Source organism: Eumetopias jubatus, unplaced genomic scaffold (genome assembly GCF_037043125.1).
Source record: "Eumetopias jubatus isolate StellerSeaLion01/CBP00866 unplaced genomic scaffold, mEumJub1_p1.0 scaffold_1, whole genome shotgun sequence".
In the NCBI taxonomy this organism is placed as follows: Eukaryota; Metazoa; Chordata; class Mammalia; order Carnivora; family Otariidae; genus Eumetopias; species Eumetopias jubatus.
In genome coordinates this window covers 13,636,672-13,655,812 of record NW_028274807.1, presented here as the reverse complement: position 1 = coordinate 13,655,812, position 19,141 = coordinate 13,636,672, and the positions used below count along the sequence as shown (strand labels likewise).

At 46.8% G+C, this 19,141-nt stretch overlaps 1 protein-coding gene across 1 annotated transcript in view; it reads left to right on the top strand.

Annotated features, from left to right (window-relative positions):
• HUNK (hormonally up-regulated Neu-associated kinase) overlaps positions 1-19,141 on the top strand; it is a 101,037-nt gene that overhangs the window by 51,207 nt on the left and 30,689 nt on the right. Inside the window, exons 3-4 of the mRNA XM_028116851.2 lie at positions 1,675-1,730; positions 6,776-6,911. Coding sequence (XP_027972652.1) covers positions 1,675-1,730; positions 6,776-6,911 — 192 coding nt within the window. The remainder of the gene's footprint in view (positions 1-1,674; positions 1,731-6,775; positions 6,912-19,141) is intronic.

Sequence of the window (19,141 nt, the reverse complement as noted above, 5' to 3'; positions counted from 1 at the left end):
GGATGCTTTTTAGAGCTCACCCTTTTCTGCACTTGACTTCTTCCTATCTTGAAATGCTTCCCAATGCTTCCCTTCCTTGTTCCTGGGACAGCAGTGTCCCCGACTTCCCTCCTCTCCCCGACATTCTCTCCCTGGGCAATCTCATGTCCTTTCCAGACTCAGCTTCCCATCCCCGCCATACTGAGGTTGAAAATTGGTAGTTTGCAGGCCATGTCTTGCCGGCAAGGTTGCCCCTGCAGCGTGGTTGTTACTGTTTTGAAATGTGAATTTGTTGCCAGCATTTAAAAATGGGGATAAAATCCAGATTTCTAGTTCCTCTTGGAGAAGAGGATGAGCTGGTACGGCTGGGACGGGGCTGTGAGCATCTGTCTCCGTGAAATGGGACACTGCTCTCCGTTTACTAAAAGCCTTAGCAACTGCTCCCTTTTGTCTCACGACTTTGATGTAGTGTTGTTTGCTTATCATGATTACACTATTCTGTTCTCTTCAGTAGAGCTATGAGGAAAAAGGATTTCTTTTGCCTATGCCTCTGTTCAAAAGTGGGAAAAATAAAAAAACTGGACCAAAAATGCCATGTGTTTCAAAACCGTGGAAGGGAACATGGTGTGTGTGTGTGTGTGTTTGTAAGAGAAGAATGTTCTTATAGATCTAATACTCAAGGTGTGTCTGAGTTGACAGCTTAAAGATGCTTATCCTGTAATCATCAACTTAGATGGTTTTGATGACCAAATGAATACTTTAGCCCATGTTTTTTTCTTCTGAAATCCAGAACAGTCTCTTTGGTAATGTAGATTCATTTGTATTTACTGAGTACCTGGGATGTGCAAAGGTCCTGGGGGTGCAGTGGTAAGCAGGGCTGCCATGTTTCCTGCCGGCTAGGAGCTTACAGTCGGCTTGCACAGATCCTACAGGCACCCCACATTCAGCATGAGCCTGAGTACGATTCTCCCTTCCACTCTTCAAGTCCCCTCAGTGTCAATGATCAGAGTCACCCACAGATTGATTAACAATCTTCATTCCATCTGCAAACTTAATTCCTTTTGGGTATGTAATGTTAACATTCACTTGGTTGTAATACCAGGCATTAGGAGCCAACATCTTTGGAGTCTGTTTTTCTGCCCACCATGATATCTGCTTTCTTAAATGGATGATCATCTGCCAATTTGTGGATGACACTCGGGCTCCATGCATGGAGTTTGAAGGACTGATACATTATGTTAGCTTTCAATTTTTTTTTTTTTTTTTTGGCTGCTTCCTCAAGTCTGTTCCTTCCCCCAGCTGGTGTTGCTCACCAGCTCACATACACGTGGCCACATTTGTATTTCCCCACCTGTTTGGGCAGCGCCTGTCTTGAATGATTCTTCCATTCTCTCCCAACCCCATTTATTTAAATTCCAAGTTTCCGCTTTGATCCTGCTCCTTCTGGAAACTTCTCATGATGTGTTCTGCCCTCAATGCTCTCTGCGTTTCTGAAATCCTTTGGCTTTTTCAGTCTGCAGCAATTAATTGTATCATATTTATAAATATTTACTTATTGATTGTGGAGTTTTGACAGGGAGCTTTTTGGGTTGGTTCAAAGTAGCTCTCAAACAGTTCGTTTGCCTTCAGAAGCAAAATGTCATTCCACGATTTCAAATGCCTATCTGAAATATCCTGTGGTTTTGTTTATTTCAGGGACTTGAAGATAGAAAATTTGCTACTAGATGAAGACAATAATATCAAGCTGATTGGTATGACTTTTTTTTTTTTAAACAAGACTATCCTTTAAGTGTTGTGTTGTCAATTCTCAGTTATTATTGACTTTGAAAATTATTCATCGTCTATTTCTAATCCCAGACAATACTCTAGGCCACCTCCTTTTACCTCCAATATTTAATAATGGTTTTGAAAATGAAAATTAATTTTAATAATAAACATAACTAGGAAGGTAGAAATACTATAAAGGGACCATAAAATTAATTTCACAGCTATAAATAAGTATCGGTTGGTTACATACATGTTCTGTGGATTATTCAAACTTTAGCTTTGCATAAACTCAAGTGGATCCGAATTTTTATGGGTGTTATTTTTATTTTGGTTAACCGTAAAACTTCTTAAAAATAGTGAAAAATAGTTTAGTTCAAAAGTCCTACTCTTAGCTTAGCCATTGTTTAATTCCCTTTCCATGAATATCAGAATGCTGAAGTCGAAGGGAACCCAGCTAACCTTCCGTTTTTATTATAATCTTTATCGAAGCCCCATCGTACAATTGTGCACAGAGAAATCCCCACAGAGGGATAACTTAGAAGGAAGGTAATCAGAAGGAAGTTCCAGGATAGAGTGAGTCATAATTGGTTCATAATTCAGGGTCCATAAGTGAGTTCACTCCATGACTCATTTTCTAGAAGAATTCCTTTTTGTTTGCCTGTATGATTGCTCTTGGCAAAAGTCTCACGGCATCATTTTTACACCCAGATGTGAGCACCATCATTGATTCCTCTCTTTTCTTTCTTTTTCCCACCTCAGGTGCAAGTAATTTTTTCCATCTCAATGGCTTGAAAAAGGCTTTCTATTAGGAGAAAAGAGAAGGATCAATAGAATGTTGTGAATTTAACTCTCGTACCCGAGAAGGAAATTTTGTTTGGCAACTACTAAAAACCATCTCTAGACTCTCTGAAACATGTCATTCGAATAACCAATTAGATTCTCTGGCTCCCAAAACCAGACTGCTTGGCTGGCTGAATAAGCACCGCTGACAGGTGTTAATGAATGAACATACCGATCCTTAGAAAACTAACAAGAGGAAACCATTTTTTTTTTTTTAAATTTCCCTCAAAAGATTTTAAAGATCAGATGCTTTAAAATGGACAATTCAAAGAATTTTCTTTTCATCCTGTCGTTTCACTATCGTGTTTTGGTTGTCCCAAGGGCCAAATACAGAAGCATAAAACAAGACAGACGTTGAAATGCCCTTAGGATGTCTTACCGGTCCTGGTTTCCGGGATCTGTGTCATTAAACAAAGGCCCGTCCTGGTGGGGGGCGAGGAATGGAGGAAAGAAGATTGTTGAGGTTCCCTGGCAGGCTGACCTGTAACTTGTCTTCAGAAAATGTGGAGGTGACAGAGACAGGGTTGCCCTAATGGCAACAGATGGTAAGAAAACAGGCCACGTGAAGGCCAGATGTCCGTTATAGTAAAAGTTAAAATAATTCAATTATTTGAATTAATTCCCCCATGCACCGTCCAGACTGAGGCTGAAGCAGGTCACCAGGGCATGGTTTCCGTCTCCTAACCTGGTACTGCTCCTATTGCCCCTTGCCTTCCCTCTTGCCTCCCTTCCCCTCAGGCCTTGCTCTCTCTTTCTTCCCAAGCGATAGCCCTAGACGATCATGTATGACACTAGAAGTGTACTGTGGAATGAACAGTGTTGAAAAGCCACAGCTTTTTGCATTGGTTAGAAGTGTGCTCAGAAGATTCTGGAAGAACCAATCTCTGTAAATAGTGGATGCGTTTCTAAGTAGCTCACAGATTGGCCGCCTGACAATCCCTCTTAGAGAGGACCCGTGCCAATAAGAGGAGGACATGCTCTCCGTACGTGAGAGCCCACGGTTCCCCTTGAGGAGAGCGGGATGGTGGCTCTTTGGATTCACACGCCTCGGAGTCTCCTCTGCTCAACATGGCAGCCACTGGATTGGCACCCAAGCCCGGGACTCCAAGTGGGTTCTGTCAGAAATGAGGTATTAGAGACCACAGTGTCCAAGACTGCTGGCAAGGAGGCTCTGATCATTGGATTTCCCGTTATTTGAACTTTTTATGTGGCTCCCAGTTCCCTCATGACCAGCATAAACCAAAAGGCCTACCTCACACCTGAAATCCAAAGAGACATTATAGTACCAGATAGGACAACTGGGAATTGCCTTGTGTTTACCAATATCCAATTTTCCCCATTTTTTCCAGTGGGTCAGTCACAAAGCTAGTGGTGGGCGCTGGAGGGAGGGAAGACCCAGGGTCTTGTGCGTTTTCTTGCCCCTGGGTCGGGCCATTTGGATCCAATGTTTCTATGACTGTCTTTTTGCAACTTGAAAGCTCTTTGAACCTTTTCTTCAAAGGAATTACCTAGTTATTTTTCAAAGATGGATTATAGCTATTTCCATTTCCTCCTATAATAGTTTTCCTTCTTTGGAATAATTTGATTTAAGTGAATTTACTTAAGCCCGATCCGCCATGTTTCAAATAAACTAGAGCTAACTGGGAATAAGATCTGATTTAATCAAGATTTCCCCCCCCCCCTTTCAGAAAAAGTGGTCTGATGTTTGATCGTTTAGAACAGTTTTGTACTTCAGTTTCCCACAGCAGTGTTCCCTGGGGCATTTTGTGAGATTCATTTTGCGGCTCTCTGAGGATAGTGGGCTTCTCTATTTACCAGATCTAATTGGGGCAGACCTGGGAGACACCCCGGGAAGCGGACTTCTCTCTAGTTTCACCGTTCTAATTATAGGCACGTGTGTAAAATTTTAATAATTACCCTTATGGGTGTGAAAAGGACCGGTTATTTCTCTACAATATATTTTAAATGAAGCCCTTCTGGCGAGGTCAACATTAAGTCATTTAAAATGCAGATCTTCTCTCCTCCCTCACCAGGTCAGCTGCTAATTTAACTTCTTGAACCTGTGCTTGAGACAAGGCAAGGCATTGTGTTCTCCAGCTTGCCTGGAAGCAGGGAGGGGCGGGGCGGGTGGTGGTGGCAGGATAGAGGGTGGGGGGTGACCTGGTCTCTTATCTCACCGTGCCCTCTTGGTGTCCAGCAGTTCTTAACAGACCCCAGTCCACGAGTGGAGGGAGCGACCTGAAGGAGGCAGTCCTTTGCTGTGAATGGCACCCCGCTGAGATTAGACACAGAGTCTTTATTTAATGTCAGAAATCTAGAGAGAAACTTTATGGGACTCCTAGGAGATCAGGCCTCTAAAGTGACTGCGAAACTTCCCTTAAAATGTTGCCCCCCAAACAACGTAATCTTTATTCCATGGTGCTCTTTATGCATTTGTTGTTTTATTAAAATTCCTTTAGGATGATTTGCAGACCCAAACACTTAAGCAACCATCCAATTTCAAGCACGCTATGATTTTTCCTCTTACAAAAATATTTGCCCTCCCCCTTTTTTCCTGTGTCAGCAGTACTACAGGGGTCTGAGAGGTCTGAGAACAGGGGCCCTCAGATACTTTGGCACAGAGATCTCCTCTTAAGATGGGAAGCCGGGGGCCCTGTGGCTCCTGTAGGGACCTTCTTGGGCAGGTTATGTGGGACCTACTAGTGGGGACTGGGGGGGGGAGAGATGGAGGGGGGAAGGAAACAGGGGCTGGGTGGGGGGGAAGAGTAGGGAGCAAAGGGAAGTTACGAGAAAAAAAACATGGAATCATAAAAAAAACAAAAGCAAAGGAAGAGTTACATGTGTCCACATGCAGCATCCCCCAGTGGTTTGCCAATCCCTAGGGTAGGTTCTGGTTCTCCATCTCCAAGCCCAGTGCCTTGACTAGTTTTTGGAGCTCTGTCTTGGGGAGGGGGCTCTGTTTGGGAAAGCTCCTTCATGACACAGTCTCAGCCAGCGACTGTGGGGAGAATTTCTAGTGGTGCATCTTGACCCGTGGTGTGAGTCACTTGATGGACTTAGTGTCACTTCACGCCCCATCCTGTGTTTTTCTGTTCCTGAGCGTTCCCGAGCAGTTATAGCAGTGAGGCGCTTGCAAGTGGAGGCACATTAGTCAAGGAGAAAACACAGTAATGAAAGCAGGTATAAATCCTACCGGTTGAGAAAGGACAAGGGTTTTGTTCAAGACATGGAGCCAGTCTCTGGCCACTGAGCCCTGGGGGCAGAGTCTCCTGTTTGGGGGACGAGAACCATAATACTCACGTTGAAGTTCAAAGGAGAAGCGATGATCTGAATTCTGGGGTCAGCAAAGATTGAGGAAAGATATCAGATGGGGACAGAACGCTGACAACTCTGATTACCTGTCAGTTGCAGTATCCTGAGGATCAAAAAGGTAAACACAAAAGAAAAGGTGTACTATACCCAGCGAGCTTTGGATGCGTCGGGCTCTTCTTTGCTTTTCCCATTTGCCTTCATCATCCAAGAGCAAGGCAACACTAGGAGGTCGCTTAGTCCAGTTCTCATTGCTGTCTTCCTGATGTTAGAGTTCCAGCCAACATTCAGCGTTGTCTAAATGGTCGGGGGTATAGTTTTCTCTCTTCCAATCCCCACACATCGCTACATGCACCGGGAGCATTTTTAAAAGACTTGCATGAAATTAAAACACTGAGCTGGAAAATGTCAAGTCTACATGGGGGGATCGCATGTCACCCGGGGTGACGCTGACCCCAGCCAGAGGAAACGGATCTTCCATCCGTGTTTCCCCACATGACCCCTTGGAAGCCAGATTGCTGACTCCGAGGCCTCTGCTCGTTCTCTCTTCCTGCCTGTAGTCCTAGAAAGCAAAGCCTCTCTTTTTCCTTGATGACTCATTTGCAAGGTTTGATGAAAATATGTTTTGGTTCAACATACTTTTAGCTCTAGCTGGATTTTACAGTGAGGACTGATATAAAATGTTTCCAGGCTCGAGACCCCATATCCAGAGGTTATGGTCTGCAGCTGCTTGGTGCTCCTTTGGGATGCTAAATGATGTGTCAGCCCGAGAGAACGTTTTCTTTCCTACTGCCGTCTGGTTGTTGGTTTGTTTTTTTTTTTTTCCTTCTCTTTCACAATTTTCTAATTCGGAGCCGGTTTTGTCTTCCCCTGTTTGCAGACTTTGGTTTGAGCAACTGCGCGGGGATCCTGGGCCACTCTGACCCGTTCAGCACACAGTGTGGCAGCCCGGCCTACGCCGCACCTGAACTTCTCGCCAGGAAGAAATATGGCCCCAAAATCGATGTCTGGTCCATGTGAGTGATGGAGCTTATAAAAGGGAACTGTTGTGTCCGCCCTCCCTCTCTTATGAAATAACCTTTGAGTATTTGATGACAAGCGTGTTGTATTACCGGCTCTGGGATAGATATCCGGTGATTCTTTGGGGCCTGGCTTTCTACCTCTGTTCCTTCTGGTCGGTTCTCCACAGACCACCAGAGAGGCTTTTGCCAAAATACCTTCCGTTGCTGGGGAGACAAGAAAACAAAGTTCTGAGCTCACGGAACTCACGTTCTGGTTTCACGAGTCACTCCTGTGGTTCCCCTGCTTAAAATCGTCCCGCAGCTTTCCTTTGTTCCAGAAGAAAGCCGCATGTGTCTCCTACCCCACCCTCTGCTCTCGATTCCTCAGGCACCTTGGCCTCTGTTTCATCTTTCCCACCTCTGGGCTTTGCACCTGCTCTTTCCTGGGTCTGGAATGCCATTTCCCGGTTCTTCAGGTGGCCTGTCCACTCCCACATTCCAGTTTTAATCCGGTGCTCCCCCTGCAGAATGCATCACTGAGTTCCCTGTCAGAAAGGCCCCCACGATTCTGTCTCCTCACCCTTGCAAACCCCATGGCGGCCTGGCATTTTATGGCTTGTGAATCCATTTAGTGTGTGTCTCCCTAGTTGGGAAGGATGCTGCGGGAGGATGGGGACCTTATGGGTCTGCTTCCCCAGTGTCCCGCACAGGGTGGGCCACCAGTCACCCCTGAAGGGGTGGGTCAGGGGTCGCTGCAGTGTTCCTGAGTCTGGGTCCCCACGGTGCCCACACTGAGTAAGCCCCTCAGCATCAGGTGTGAATGGTACGGGGAGCCGTGCAGGGTCCTGGATTCTGGGGTAGGGACTAAGTTCCTCACCAAGGGGAAGTGGGCTGTAGCCAGAGAGTGGGCTCCTGATTAAGATGGAATTTGGCGATGAGGACGGCCCATTTGAGCCCAGGATATGTTGATCCGGTACATTTCTGGAATTCCCCTACTTCTCTCCCTTCTCGCTACATATCCCTTGTCCAGATTGGAGAAAAGCTCACATTTGCCGCATGCTTGGTGTATGGCATGCACCATGGCACTTAATTTTCACAGTAAACCAGTGAAACTTTTACTCTCTGGTACCCCCATTTTATGGGAGAAGAAACCCATCGCAAGAGACATTAAGAAAATTTCTGAAGGTCACGGGGCTACTAACTGGTGGAGCTGGGGTTTGAACCAGGCAGACTCCAGGGTCTCAAGATAAAGGACTGAATCCTGAGCCTGGCCCCATTGCCTCGTGGGAAGCCATTCTCCACATCTGTTCTCTAGCGGGCTCCGTGTTGTTTCCTATCCCTTGCACGTGCTGTTCCCTCACCCAGGGATTCTTGTCCCTGCTCCTGTACACCTTCTCTTTCCCTCTTCTTTTCTGGGATTCCACTTCCCCTGGGCAACCCTCCATGCCTCCTACAGGCTGACTTGGAGCCTCTGGTGTCTCATCTGTTTCCTACGCCCTGCTCCGCGGGCTCTCACCCCATGGTCACGGCTCCCCTGCCCGAAGCCCTGCTCTGCAGGCCAATGGGGCAGGACAGTGGGCACGGAGCCAGGGCTAGAGAAAGGAGGGAGGGGAGGGAGGGACAGGAGCTATAGGGTCAGGGGCTACCATTGGCAGAGGAAGCCAACAGAGCCAGGGAACCCCGAGGGAGGGTCTAGAAGGGAAGGGAGCTCAGGAGGTTCCAGTGGGAGGTGAGGGGAACTGGAGCCCAGCATGAGATGCTGAGGACAAGAGAATTCCCGGGGCTTGGGTGCAGCTGGTCACAGGTTAGTGGGGAGTCGGCTTCCGTTCCTGGGAGGGCTGAGTGCTCTGCGTTAATTATCCCCTTTGATCCGCAGGACAGCCAGTGAGGCGCTCTCGTGCCCATTTTACAGAGTAAGTGGTGGAGATACACTTTGCACTCACGGCTCTTCAACCGAAAGCCTGAGCTCCCAGGGACTTTCCTGACGCCTCAAGAGGAGGTGTGGTTAGCGCTGTAGCTGGAGTGCTTATGGCCCCCGGGGGGGAGGGTGCCGGGGGGCCGCCAGAGTGAGTGGGAGTGCTAGCAGGAAGCCCCGGCAGAGGAAGCCTTCTCATCGAGGTTCCCTGGGTTGTTTGGCCGGCATTGCTGATTCACAGGCTCTTTATTCTGGGCCCAGAAGGGCCTCAGAATCCTTCTTAACACAGCCATCAGAAAGCACTGCCAATGCATCAGAGTCGATACTTGAGGTGAAATCCATTCTTGGTCCCTTTCAATGCTTAAGAATTCTCACACATGTCTGGCACATGTAAATATTTATTGAGGGATGAATATAAATGTTAAAGTCTATAATCACCTTCTCTCCTTAACAGTTAGGGAACTCACTTATGCTAAATGGAGAGCTATACAAGGGACCATTTGTGCACCAATAAATAAATAAATAAATAAATAAATAAATAAATAAATAAATAATAAATAAGAAGGCTATGGAGCATAGAGAGCCTGAAAAGCCAAGAGGTTCAGAAGCGTGATGTAACTGGTGGCGTGGGAGGCGTAATGACCATGGGGAAGAGAAGCCAGCAGCTGGAGAGCAGGTGACAGTATCCTCCTCTGGCCCTGCTCTCCCAGGGACTGAAGGGTAAGTGTCATCACGAGTTGTTATGGTGACAAGGCTCAGCCTACGAAGGGGGACCTTTCCACTCCATGGCTGCCAACACAGGCAGCTCCTCACCGCCTAGAAATGTTGGTAGAAGGGAAGAGCCTTGTGGATTGTCAGAGCGGCGGGGGAACTCCTGGGCATGTTTCACCTGCGTGGAACCTCTCTCTCGTCTCCTCGTGCTGACTGTAGGATGGGAAGAAATCATTTCTCCTCTTTGGGGAAATCCAAGGGGAAATGGAAAGCACCAGCTGCAAAAGGCAGCACCATCTGAGGGTCAGGTGTAAGCTCACACTTTGTCCCTGGCCCTCCTGCCAAGCCCCTGGGTTTGGGAAAGAAATCCACAGTTAGGGACCCCAGGTGCTCTATTTCTCAGTTTTGGGGACCCCATGATTCAAATAAAGGGACCTGGTCTCCTGCCACCTGTTGTGTCCCCACGCGTCAGCCAGAAGCAGTGGCTCCACCCGGAAGGTGGCTTCAGAGGAGGGAAGGTGGAGGGGAGCTGCGGGAGGGAAGGGGGTGACCCAGAACCCTCGCTTCCCTCCTCCGCCCCGGCTTCTGCCACCGCTGGGCCCTCTGGAGCTGCTGGACGTTTCTTCGCTCACCTCCCACTTAGTTGCCTTTTTTTCCCCCAAGAAGGTGATATGCAGCTTCCGGTTTTCTGAAAAGCTCTCGTCAGGCCTCATTCTTAGTCCTGGTGCCAGAGAGTAATGTATGGGTAAGTCTTTGACAAATGGTAACACACCATACACACCTTGGTCTTTTCAGTTGATTGTGGCATTGCTCCGGAGGCTGATGGGGGAATCTCTAGGTAGACCAGAAACTCTGTGTGCTAGTGCCCCGTGGTGGGGCATTGTGGTAGAGATACTCACCCTGTTTAGCCATGAAGGACCCTGTTTTATTCTAATAAATGAAGTTTCCCTGGAGCAAGATTGGTTAGCTGACCCTGGAACATTCTCTAGGGGATGAGGCCACAGGACCCATGCCTAATTCACAGGGGTGGCATCAGTTGGGCCCCTTTTAGAAGCTGCTGTTGATAAAGCTTAAAAAGCAAAAAGAGGCCACGTGAGGAACAGATAGCTTACCAGCAATTTGTTCATTCGGCAGTTACGTGTTGAGCCAGGCGCTGTGCCGAATTCTGAGTGCACAGCGGGGAGTCAGATAGCCAGGCAGCCTTGGTCAATCCTTGGTTCCACAAAGATTGTTATTAACGCTCACATACCTTGGACTGAGTGACAGGCAGTGTTCCAGGGGCTTTGCAAGTATTAACTCATCTTGTCTGCCTAACAACCCTTCAAGGGAGTGCTCTGTGATCCCACTTTACAGATAAGGAAACTGAGGCCCTAAGAGTCTTGGGCCCTCACCCAAGTGGCACTGATAGGGCGTATAGAGCTAGGATTTGACCAAGCTGGCTTGACTCTAGAGTTTGTCTTAAATCGTCACTCTTTACTGCTTCTACTTCTACTATGTTGTGCTTCCTCTCCTGGGATTTCCATTCTAGTGGGGCAGACGGTTTTTAAACAAGCTGTAAGCTGGGTGTGGTAACGGCTATGGAGGAAATGGGTGAGATGCGGGGAATGAGGATGGGGGTGGCCTCCAGGGGAGGAAACCTCAAAGCCAAATCCTTAGGATGAGGAGAACTGAACTCTGGGGAGAGGGAGGTGTCAGGAAGGAGGGCCTGAGACACAGGGAACAGGATGTGGCAAAACTGGGGTGGGGGTGGGGTGGGGTGGGGAGGTTTGGGAAGGGGTTTGGGTTTCACCCTAAAGGTTATGAGAAGCCACTGGAAAATTATAAGCAGGTGGGTAACAACATGTTATGGATTGAATTGGGTTCTCCTCCCGAATGATATGCCGGAGTCCTAACCTCCAGTGTCTCAGAATGTGATGTTATTTGGAGAGAAGGTCTTTACAGGGGTAACCCAGTGCAAACGAGGCCATAAAATCCAGTATGACAGATGTCTTTATAAAGGGGAGAAATTGGGACACAGAGAGACGCAGGGAGAGCGCCATGTGGGGCTGAAGGCAGAGCTCTTAGTGCTGTATCTCCGAGGTAAGGAACACCAGATTGCCACAAACCACCAGCAGCTCTGGGAGCAGCATGGAACAGGTTCTCCCTCCCAGCCCTCAGGAAGAACCAACCCTGCTGACTCTCTCGGCTTGGACTTCCAGCCTCCAGAACTGTGAGAAAATCAATTTCTGTTGTTTAAGCTCTGGAATCTCGGGAAAGGCCAAAAGTAAACTGATGAGTAAAAACTCTCCACTCCAGATCCCAAGAGCCATTCTTCTTCCCAGGAAGTACGAAGTATGAAGTGATACCTGTCCTGAATCAAGTTCACTAACAGACGAATAAAGTAGACTAACGGAATTCTTGGTCATCACTTACCCAACGGAGCGTAAGCCTCCATCAGCCACCCAATCACCATGGTTCGATGTAAATCCAAATTCTCAAGCATTGCTGCTACCTGTAGGTAAGAAGTTACTGGCTGTATGAAAACCAGAAACAAAGAAAGCCACAAAATATGCAGAATTTCGTTCACGCAATGGTGGAAGAGTCTCCTAGGAGTAAGAGAGGGCGAGCCCTAGTGCATAAACACTTTTCGAGAAGCGTCTGCGTCATGTTTACTAACCTTTCAGTGGGCAAAGCAGGCTGCATGGCCAACCCAGAATCAGGGGGAGAGAAAGAAATTTCCACCCTGTGATGGGGGGGAGTGGAAAGGAATGTGTGGGCTTTGGGTTTTTGTTTTGTTTTGTCTTGCAATCGAACACACTTACCTACTGCTATGGACTGAACTGAAGCCCCCCAAAATCCATACATTGAAGCCCTAATTCCCCAGCATGACAGAACTGGAAGTGGCGCCTTTGTGAGGTCATGAGGGTGGAGTGCCCATAATGGGATAAGGGTCCTTCTAAGGAGAGATTCCAGAGAGCTTGCTTGCTCTCCGACAGTGAGGAGAAAGCCAGAAGGTGACTGTCTGCAAACCAGGAAGAGAGCTTACCACACACAGCCCGGCCATGTTGGCACCCTGCTCTCAGACCCCGGGCTCCAGATCCATGAGAAAATGTCTGTTGGCTGAGCCACCCCATCTGTGGTATTCTGTCATGGTGGCCTGAGCCAACTAAGACACCTACTTACCTACGCGTGTTACCTGTAAATAATTTCGACGTGTCAGGAGGCACAGCTGCAGAGCTGGGTCATTTCAAGAAGCCATCAGAGGAGAGTTTAATCTGCTTCTGAGGCATAAAGTGGAGTTTGCCAGGTGGAGGAGAGGAGAGGAAAATTTCCGGGCAGAGGGAACAGCATATGCATAGTCTTGAACTTATAAAAACCTGATTACTATCATTCTTGATCTGGAGAAAATGAAAACTTCAGAACCTTCTTTAAGAGATTAATTTTCCACTGCTTTGGGGTGTTGTGTCTGAGATACTGGTTAGGTTTCTGTTTGGTGCCCATGACTTTGCTGGCAGAATTGGAAATGGAAAACCCAAAGAGAATTTAATTTAAAAGCCCGTTTAAGAAAGAGCGAAAATGGAACGAATTTTCTTTCGGGGTCAGACACTGTTATTATAAAACATCCCTTTTTATCGTTCTGAAACAACAGAATGAAGAATTCACTTCTCAAATCAAAAGGAAACTTCTGCCTCCGGAGGTTTGGACCTTGAGGGATGGATGGGGCCTTTCTCCAAGACTTCTGGGACTGACTTGGGAAGAAAACCAGCTTGTCACTCACGGAAACCTTTGGAAGGAGAGCTCTTTCCACGAATGGGGCCCCCAGGACCCTCCTTATCTAGTGAATCAGGCATTAACAATGTCAGTAGGAAATGGTGTATGCTGTCTTGGGGCTTTTCCACTATTTTCAGTGGTCTTCATTTTCATATACGAATATCTTTCAAATCATTTGCATCTTTAATCGAGATGACTGGAGTATGTTGATCTCTAGTGACCTTTGAGATATCAGACATGAAACCAAAAATGTTCGTTCCGTGGTAGTGAACCGTTTTTATGGTTAACTGACTTTTCCTCAGAGTGGAATATATGCTGATTATAAAAACAAACAAACAAACACTAACGCAGATGTACTTTTTAAATGAAAAGAATAAAAATTAACTTTATTTTCAGAATATTACTGTGCTCTTTTGAGAACTTTGGTGAATCTCTACGAGTAAGGAAAATAGAAATTGAGAGTCCTATCGCCAAAACATTGGAAATGCTATATCGTTTCAACCAAAGCTGCTTTTTGTTCTCCTGGGAGTACCTGGGGTGGGCGAAGCATTTATGTGAAGACCTGGTGCCTAGTGGAGGGTAGTGTGCAACACACCCAGACCACCATCCCAGTCTCACTGAATCTCTTTTCACTTAGTGGGAAAAAAAATCTCTCCCCAGTGCTGTCCCTTCGGGTAGACAAGTTGGCTGAGGGGAGCCATCTTGTTTGCAGCCCTGCTCAGGCATTTAGACCTTAGACTCTGTTTTGTAAAAATACTACCAGATACCACCAGCTACTGCCAGTGGTCAAATGGGGGAAGAATAGCATTTTCTCTCCATTTATACCCCCTCAAAATGGCAGGAGAAGGAGGTGGAAACAGGAGACCTATGATTTCTTTTGGGTAGCTTAGGGCTTTTGACTTTTACCAGAGAAATTTCCTTTAGCTTCTGAGATTTAAAATCTCAGACTTTTTTTTTTTTGTAGCTAGCCTGTGCATTTAAAAATAGAAGAGGGGAAGGGGGAAGGGGAAAGGAAGGAAAAGTCTTAAAATCCACAAGAAGGTAATTTTGTGTGGAACGCAGTCCATTTTAAGAAGTGGTCATGAAGTTTGAGATTTTCCAAATGGACAGATCTGTTCCCACTCTACTTTCAAGACTTTATTTATTTTATTTTTTAAGATTTTCTGTATTTATTTGACACAGAGAGAGAAAGAGAGAGAGAGAGCGAGCACAAGCAGCAAGAGCGGCAGGCGGAGGGAGAGGGAAAAGCAGGCTCCCTGCTGAGCAAGGAGCCCGACTTGGGACTCAATCCCAGGACCCTGGGTTCGTGGCAGATGCTTAATAACTGATTGGGCCACCCAGGCGCCCCTCCTTTCAAGACTTTAAATCAGAAGTTGTATTGAAAGTTGGTGCTGAAAGATGGAAAGATGTTGCTTTTAGGCAGAGAGTTATTTTTAATTTTTTGGAGGCAGTTCCTTTCTTGAAGAATCATACAGAATCCAGGTGTGTCAGCTGGAGGTTCTGTCAGCTTCACTCTGGTATAAACTGGGCAGTTCTCGAGGATGCCTACCTGCTCTGTGGGAACAGTAGCCAGACACCCCCAGGGACCAGCACAGCTCTGTCCCTTACTTTGTCCCTTGTGTCCTGCTAAAGGTGCTGCCTGACTTCTCCAGGATGGTCCGACCCTCTGTTTTTCCTCTCTTGGATGATAGGTGACGCTCCACCTTTTCCTCCAGGGAGTATCTCTATCTGACAAAACATGACAACCATCACTGGGCTTCCTGACGTAATCCCAAAGATTCCACATTTATATTTCATGGGGCCCCATCCCCTCATCTTCCTGCTTTTCTTCGTTGTCACCTTATCTTTCCCTTTTGACGCCAGCATATTCCACACTGGCCGGTACCTTTGGGTTTTCTATCATCCAGTAATTGACTGAGCCTTCTTTCTTTCTGTTTGGAAAAACCCCCGTCACGTTTGTTTGTTGCATCCTTCATTCCAGTCTCTCATACCTTTTTTTCTCTATTTGTGATTCGGGGCGCCTGGGTGGCTCAGTTGGTTAAGCGTCTGACTCTTGGTTTCGGCTCAGGTCATGATCTCGAGGTCACGGGATTGAGCCCCATGTAGGGCTCTGCACTCAGGGTGGAGTGTGCTTGAGATTCTCTCTTCCTCCCCCTCTGCTCCTCCCTGCTCATGCTCTCTAATACATAAATTAAAAAATCTTAAACAGAAAAACTATTTGTGATTCCTGGGGGCCCCATGGCTGCCATGGAGATGTTAGAAAGCCCCTGGACCATATTTCAATAGACACATCAGGAAATTCTGAACATATCTTGAGACTCCTACTAATTCTATGGGATTACCGAGGTTTATAAACTGCATTCCACATTTTTCCCTTGGTATTCTCACATACTTCTGAAATGTCAGAGGGATGGGATTTCTCTTTATCCCGATATTAAGCATGTATGAAAAGCCTGGGGAGAGGAATGAAGACACTCGATCTGGTTTCTTCATAAAATCTCTTGGAACGGAATGACTCTTCACGTAGATTTCCATTATTTTTTGGTAACAGGATACAGTTGTTGTATAATAATTGTAGCTTTGTATCTGTGGTTTTTAAAAGTTCAGTGATGAAGCAGATCACATTTATCAGGCACTGAGTCTGTACCAGACCCAGGATCTAGTACTTTCTGTGGCTTAGTTCATTTGACTCTCATATACCTGAGAGGTAGGTACTGTTGTTACCCATGTTTTATAGAGGAGAGACCCTGGATGAGACAGCAGGGTCCTCTTTAACGACTTGTGACTGTTTTTGCTGATGATAAACCTCTCCAAGCGAAATGAAATTCTGGAGTCAGTTTGGTAAAATAATCGGTTTTTATAAAAACCACTCGCTCCATCCTGGTTGGAGTACTCTGCACAGGATCACCAGCACTGTCTTTAAAACAAGCATCTGTTACATTTATCTGTGGTCCCAGACAGATAATGGAGAAAGGTAGTGATTAGAATGTCATCTTTTGAAGCCAGCTGGTGGCGAGGAGATGTCTCAAAGACGCCCTGAAGAAAGAAACTTTCATAAAGGTTTTAGAGTTGGTCCTCCGGCCTCATATTACATGTTATGTTCATATTACATGTTACATCCTTCAGCTGGATTTCCTGCCGTGACTGTAACGTCCTACCTCCTATAGCATGTGGCACAATTTTATGCATCCCACCAGTGACGGGAAGCTCTGTGTCCCCTGAAGACAAAGGGAAATAGAAAAGGTCATAGGGCAGTATTCTTCAAACTGAAGTATTATATACTCTTCTTGAAAAGGAAGAACATAATTGGTAACCCCTGGTTTTGACTTTAGTTATTTTTATTTAAATTTTGCTTAATGTACGTGAATGTAAAATTAAACTCCTTTTATGTATGGCCCTGTACAAATTAAAACCCAAAACTAATTTACAAGTTAAATATAACCAAGACTAAAAGAATCCCCAAATATTCAGATTAGCAGCATTAGTTGGGTGCCGTGGCTTCTGCTTTTTGAGAATGGAATTGCTCTAAGGGGTCTAGGCATACTTCTTCCTAGGCACAGGCGCTCTGAGCTGGTCGGCCCAATGCCATGTGATCACTTAATTCTCCCCCCCCATTTTCACCCTCCAGTGGCTTTCAGACCTGACCTTGCATCTGAAGCACCTGGACAGCTTGTGAAAACCCAGATCGTGGAGCCCTACCCCCAGAGATTCGGATTCTGTGAGTTTGGGGTGGGGCCCAAGAATTTGCAGATCCAACATTTCCAGGTGATGCTGCATACTTTGGGAACCACCCCAAAGTCCATTTCTGTTCCTTTCTTATTAGCCTGTGACAATAAGAGTGCTATATTTTGGGAAAGGTTGTGTGTTGGTAAACACAAATGCAAAAGCAAGCACCGAAATCCAGTGTGTGCTTGGTTATATGGTGGCTGTCCAATGGCCCTGGTTGCGGCTTGTAGGATGTTTTAGTATATCACCAAAAGAAACTCAAAAATAGAACTGCTGAACCTCTGAAGATGTGTCCTGTGTACCCCAGTTTGAGAAACAGTGTATGGTTGGATATTATGAAACATTTACCTGTGGGGGGGGAAATGATACTGTGTAAGAACGAGGCTCCTCCGCTGTAGGTGTGAATGCTATGACCAAGACAAAGGTGCCCAGAAGCCAGCAGGGACAGAGAAGACTGGTCTTGTTCCACAACCAAAGGGGAGAAGAGAGAGACCATGGCATAGTACAGGGATGCCTTCCTTGTGCCTAGAGTTGCCCTAGATGGAATGAGCTGCATCGGGGAGGTTGGTAACCGTTGTCTTGAAGGTGGTTCAGGGGCCCCCAAGAACTTTGTGGATGTTCTGGGAGGGTTTCCTATTACAAAAGCCACGTGTCCAAGACCCCTTTGAATGCAGAAATTCTACAACTGGGAGGGTGTGGGGGGCTTCTTAGTTTTCTCTCTGATTGGTCTCCGAGAACCCTCCCAGCCAGAATGTTGAGCTCTGTCTCAAACATACCACAATGCAGCCTCGCATGGTAGGTTCCCAAACGCGTTACCAGCCCTAGTGCTCCATCTCTCCGCCCCTCCCGGCTTCTTCAATTCTGTCACTGTTCCCACCATTCGTCCTGCTTTTCAGGTTTGTGGACAACTTGGCACAGCTCCTTCCGATGTCTGTTACTTACTAGACTGTCTCTCTCTGGCCTGCCGTCCCTCTCACTCAGCCTCCAATAGCAGTGTGCCGATTTACCACCCCAGGCTCCCGCTCCCCAAATTTTTTGGCTGCGGAACTTGTATTCACCCAACATCTGTTCTTGTCCTGGGGAATGCGTTCTACCAAACACCGAGGGAAATGGCTCTGCGTATGCCTGGTTCATTCTTGTCTCCATCTCGTCTGCCCAGCTTATCATCCCCATTCCAAAGACATAGAAGCTTGCACTTAGATACTCGCCCCTCCCCCCCAGAGGCCACCTGTCTACAAGTACTTACTATAGACCTTTTTCTCCCTTAATTGAACGCCTCTGTGGTCGGAAGCTGCCAAGTTCATTTCTTAAACCCCCTGCGTTCGTCGCTACTTGAAAAGATTGTGCTTAGTCATCTGTTGACTTGTTGACTGTCTGTCCCCACAATCCAAGATGGCCGGGCTTCGTCTGGTTCACCCCTGCCCAGCACCTATACCACTGCCCGGGGTGGGAGCCAGCCAGCAAGTGTCTATGGCCTGAATGTTTAGTTATCTGTCTCCATAACTCCACTGTGAGTTACAGAGGAGGCACCGGATCTTAGAGTTATGTCTGCAATTTGAGACTGATTTCTGGCTGGAGTCCGTGGACTCTGTACCTGTCGTGATCCGGGGCACTCTAATTCAGAGGCGCCTCGGTGGAACTGGGCCCCAAGGGTCTTTATTTCAGTCAGTCTCACTGGATTTGTTTTGACTGGAAATCCTATTGCCTGTTTTTTAAAACATATTCCCTCGGGCACTTTTGAACACTTGAGACCTCTTGGCAGACAGGCATTTCATCCCCATCAGGAAATCTCATCAAGATGATACTAGGTTTGCGTATCAGGAAAATAAAAGTCCTCCAAGAAGATGTTGCCGTTCGCTAGGCTGGCTTTGGGTATAAGCAGTTAAGCCCATTCAGAGGTATTTCGACCACATCTGAGCTACGGGGCCAGGGCTGGGGGAGGCGGAATCTTACAATGAGCAACAATATAAAAAATAAGAGTGGGAAGGAGACACCTCCCCCAACCGCCACCCGGGAAATTCTCTAGTTATAGGCACAAACAGAATTCAAGGGAAAAGCAACAGGCCAGTTTTGGGGATGTGACTTTTGTTTCGAAGGACTGACAGGTAATCAGACCTGCCAGCCAGACTGTGGCTTGCCTCCC